General features: G+C 45.7%; 1 protein-coding gene across 2 annotated transcripts in view; it reads right to left on the reverse strand.

The window, feature by feature from the left end:
* Positions 1-5006, reverse strand: part of Naa40 (N(alpha)-acetyltransferase 40, NatD catalytic subunit) — a 15742-nt gene that overhangs the window by 3616 nt on the left and 7120 nt on the right. For both annotated transcript variants that reach the window (XM_031389520.1, XM_031389521.1), the window contains 3 exons: positions 1031-1126; positions 788-946; positions 562-645 (listed from right to left, as the gene is read on the reverse strand). In XM_031389520.1, the coding sequence (XP_031245380.1) occupies positions 562-645; positions 788-946; positions 1031-1126 (339 nt within the window). The remainder of the gene's footprint in view (positions 1-561; positions 646-787; positions 947-1030; positions 1127-5006) is intronic.

Here is a 5006-nt window from a genome sequence, read left to right on the forward strand (position 1 = left end):
AAAAAAATCTCAAAAGTAAAAAACAAATTGGACACAATTTCTCGTGCCTACAAAATCAATGGTTGGGAAGCTGAGGCAAGGGGATTTCCCTGAGTTCAAGGCTACCCTGAGCTAGAGTGAGACCCTGCCTCAAAAAAACAAAAACATATCAACAAAAAATAGTGAATAAGCACAGGCAGAGACAGACAGGTATCTGAGAATTCAAGGCCAGCCTGACCTACAGAGAGAGTTCCAGGACAGCCAGGGCCACACAGAAACTCTGTCTCAAATAACCAAGGGGGAGAGCAGAAACTAAGGTCAGGCCTCCCCTCTCTCCTACTTCTATTCCTCCTCCAGCGTGCAGAGGTCTTGGGCACCCTGACACTAAGCCCCTCCCACAACAGCAGGTTGGTCAGAATGCCTCAGTGTCAGGGATCTGCCCCACACACTCTCCTAACTTGGAGCCACAGCAGAGCAGGGCCATCTTCCCAACAGGGTATAGATGCCTTTCTCCTTGAGGAAGTCCATGGAAGCCATCTCCTTGGTCAGTTCTTTCCACCCAGCAGTGCAGCAGCCCCTTACCTGTTGGCCATGAGCTGCAGGATCTGAATGAGGAACTTCCCTAGGCCTTTCCGTCGTACTTTGCTTTCCAACTGCACTTCATAGCTAACAGAGAAAGCAGAGGAATGAGTGCCTAGACCGACTAGAGAAGTCTGCAGCCCCAGGCAGGCCTTAAGCCCAGAGGGGGCCAGTGGGCTCTGCCACTTGGTTTCCTCCTGTCTACCCCACTGTAAGCCTCAGTTCCTACCAGTACAGGACTTCATCCCCGCACTCCACATCAAATCGGAAGTGAGAAAAGGCAACTGGGATGGAACTGTTTTCCCAAGCAATGAGGTACCAGGCTCGGTCATCGGTCATCTCCTCCCGTTTTTCTCGGTCCTTCCAGCCCCACTCACTTTGCTCATACCTGGAGAGTTGGGGCAATCAGGACAGGGAGCCTTGGACGAAAGCCATTTGGGTACAGGGTTGCCCTTGGTAGAGACATGCTTACATCGTCTGCATATTGGTTTTGGTCAGGTCGAAGGCCCAATCCACAGTGGCTGGCTCCAATCCAGACACTCGCTTACATTCAATGGAAACATTCAACCTGAGAAGCAGACAGGGGGGCATCAGGCCTAGGGCTCCCACCAGGACACTGCTATTCCTTCTTGAATGATTGTCAGGGAGGCATGCCATTCTCAGGTACCCTAAAAGGAAAAGCCAAATTTTCCAGACCTAGGATTAACAACTGTCATCATATGGCCACCATCCTGCCACAAGGCCCATTTCCTGGACTGTTCTGATCAGACTCATCTGTCAACTGCTCTCTTTCTTGGCTACTTATCTGCTTTCCCATACCTGCTCCGTCCCCTCAGTTTCTAATAATACACCTAATAATATGTTACCAGAAACACTGTTCCCTAGCTGTTTGTAGGCACGTGTCCTGCTAATTATAATCTCTGCCCTTCTCTCACTGGACTGTTATAGGACCAGGTCTCTCTTATTCACCTGTCATGCCTTTACAAGCAGTTGGATGACCTGGGCCTTTCAAGAAGACTGAAACCAAATACCCTTCTGCAGCCTAGTCCCATGTGCCTGCCTCTTCTTTCTCATAACACCCAATGGTGACTGACATCTCATTATACAGGTAAAACAGGATCTAAACCACCGCTCTAGACATTAACGTCCTTCTTTCCAAGGAGACAGAGAAATTAGTCCGAAAAACTCAAAGCTTTAAAAAAAAAATGGGGAAAGGAGCTGGAGTGCTGGCTCGGCAGTTAAGATCAGTTGCTGCTCTTCTAGGGTCCTGAGTTTGGCACCCAGAATCCACCTCAGGCCATTCATGATGGCTTGTAACTCCAGATGCCCCTGGCCTCAGGACACTTGCATTCATGGACACATACCCACATACACAGTTACAGTTCAAAATGAAACAAATATTTATCTTCAAGTTATTGAGTGTGGTGGGACACACCTTTAATCCTAGCACTCAGGAGACAAACAGTTTGAAATCAGCCTGGTCTGTAGATCAGGCTATAGAACACAACAAGCAAGTTCCAGGACAGCCAAGCTATACAGTAAGTAAGACTCTATCTGGAAAAACAAAAAAAGCAATGTTGGGGGGGAGGGGGATAAGTGAAGACCCACTCGGTGGTCAGAGGACAATTTCAGGAAACAGGCTTTCTCCTACCACAGGATATCTGGGGGTCAAACTCAAGCCATCAGGTTTATGTGGCAAGCACTTACCTGTGGAACCAGCTCATCAGTGTTTTTATTTGTCTGGAAACAGCGTTTCTGTATGTGGCCCTAGCTGGCCCCACTATGTAGACTAGACTGATCTCAGACTCAAGAGATCAGACTGCCTCTGCCTCCTGAGCACTGGGATTAAAGGCGTGCACCATTAACCACCTCCCTTCTGCTTCGGCCTCCCAAGTAACAATATGATTGGCACACCTGTCTAAAATTAAGCCTTTAAAGAATTCCCATACAGCATCTTTCATGAGCCTTTGACACAATCTTCACAGGGAAAGTTCCCACTGGAATCAACTGTCATCTCTGCTGACTGACTGGCAAGATCTTAACCTCCTGCGTTTGGAAGAGCCTTCCTTCACAAGTATCATGTAAGAACCATCCAAACCCAGCACTGCACCTATTAGCTAGAAAATACCCAAAGGCCAGCCTACATTCATCTGCACTTTTTTATTTTTGGTCTTTTCACATAGCTAGGGCTGGCCTTGAATAAGTATACAGCCCTCAAACTCATAGAAATCCCTCTGCCTGAGCTTCTCAAGTGCTGTCATAGGCATGCTGAAGAAGGACTACAGCTACAGGAACCATATGAAATGCAAAGCCTTCTTATATAATGTCTGTCCAGAAAAACAAGCTGTTTGCTTGGCCAAGGTGACATCCTCTGTTCTTTACAGAAATGACCTCCATGTACAAAGGGGACACCTCCTTACAAGAGGTAAGGCTAAGGTGCTTTTGTATTAAACAACTATAAGCAAAACACTAGCTGTTAGAGGCTCTAGAGCCGCTGAGCCTACTCGTGTGGCTTGCTTCAGAGTAGGTCCAGATTTTTGGAAGTCAATAGAAACACAGCACATAAAAACAGTAAGTAAAATCACAGGAAGAGATCTCTAATCATGCCACGACTTTCCAAAAACTGAGTAACAAAGCTGCTACAGGAACTGTCATATGTCAGATTCCAGATGGGAAGACATAAGAGTAAGCGAATTGAATTGACTCCATGATTACCACACAGTTATAAAAGCCACAGGGCTTAGGAATCTACACAGCTGCCCCTCTACACTCTATTCATTCTCTACCTGGGTATTTGCTCATATCTCCTCAGCACATCTCACTACTTTCTAGCAACATCCTATTTGACAGGTAAGAAACCAAGGCTTGAAGGGCCTGAGTGACTTATATCAGGGATGAAAATGAAAGGTCCAACCACTCTTTACCTTTACACAGAACTGTAACCTCTGACCTCCCTGAGCCAATGCAGCACAGTATAGACTACTCAGGAGGGAAAGAAAGAAGGCCTGCAACCTAGACCTGAATGCCACCTGAGACAGCAGTCACACAGCCATATTTACTGTTGGCAGGCTCCATGATCAGAGCTTTGGTCTAGCCACCTCTGACCCCTAAGGATAGGACCATTAGACCCCAGCCTTTCTTCTTTTTCTTTCTTCTCTTTTGCTCTTTGATTTTCTAAGACAGTGCCAGTGTCTTACTGTAGAGTCAAGACTGGTCTCAAACTCATGACCCTTTTGCCTCTCTAAACCAAGTTTTTGTTTTTTATCTTTTTACAGGTTTATTTATTTTTATGTATGTCAGTACACTGTCACTTTCTTCAAAACAGCCAAGTTTTTGTTTTGTTGTTTTGCTTTGTTTTTTGAGACCGTCTTTGTGTAAGTATCCCCAGCCATCCTGGAACTCACTTTGTGGATTATGCTGGCCTTGAACTCAGATATCTGCCTACCTCTGCCTCCTGAGTGCTAGGATTAAAGGCATGAGCTACTACCGCTCAGCTCAAGCCAAGTTTTTAGACCCCTTTCTGATTACAAACTAGGCAAGCCAGGCTAAGTACTTCTAAGTACTTTAACCAGTGTTAAACAGCCTGCATAGTATATATACTGTATACTCAAGAGAGAAACACTGAATTGGGAATCAGAAACTCCTTCAGTTTTGAGTTAAATCCAGAAACGTTATTCACATTTTCTGAGCCTCTGGTTCCCAACCATAAAATGTGATAGTAGGCCGACAAGTTTCTAAGTTTCATTCAATTCTTTGAACAAAGAAAGATGTCTTTTTTTTTTTTTTTTTTTTTTTTTTTTTTTTTTGGTTTATTTTTTCGAGACAGGGTTTCTCTGTGTATCCCTGGCTGTCCTGGAACTTACTCTGTAGACCAGGCTGGCCTTGAACTCAGAAATCTGCCTGCCTCTGCCTCCCAAGTGCTGGGAATAAAGGCGTGCGCCACAACTGCTCAGCAAGATATAAGTCTTAAAAGGGTATCAGTGTGCACTCATACAACCTCAATTACATACAATGTTTGCACACCCATCAATTTCTGCATCACCTTAACTGGGAAACTGACTGCATCAACAAGAGGCAACAGCCAGTGCTGCTTTCTCATAATGGAGTCCTCTGGAGGAGTGAACTCCCAAGGAGCACCATGTGACATATTAAGAATGCTAAGCCTGCTAGGCAATGGTGGCACATGCCTTTAATCCCAGCACTTGGGAGACAGAGACAGGTGGATTTCTGAGTTCCGGGACAGCCTGGTCTACAGAGTGAGTTCCAGGACAGCCAGGGATACACAGAGAAACCCTGACTTGAAAAACAAAAAACAAAAACAACAACAACAAAAAAGAATACTGGCTAGACAGTGGTGGCACATGCCTTTATTCCCAGCATTTGGGAGGCAGAGGCAGGTGGATTTCTGAGTTCATGGCCAGCCTGGTCTACAGAGTGAGTTCCAGGAC

This window comes from Mastomys coucha, unplaced genomic scaffold (genome assembly GCF_008632895.1).
Source record: "Mastomys coucha isolate ucsf_1 unplaced genomic scaffold, UCSF_Mcou_1 pScaffold21, whole genome shotgun sequence".
Taxonomy (NCBI): domain Eukaryota; kingdom Metazoa; phylum Chordata; class Mammalia; order Rodentia; family Muridae; genus Mastomys; species Mastomys coucha.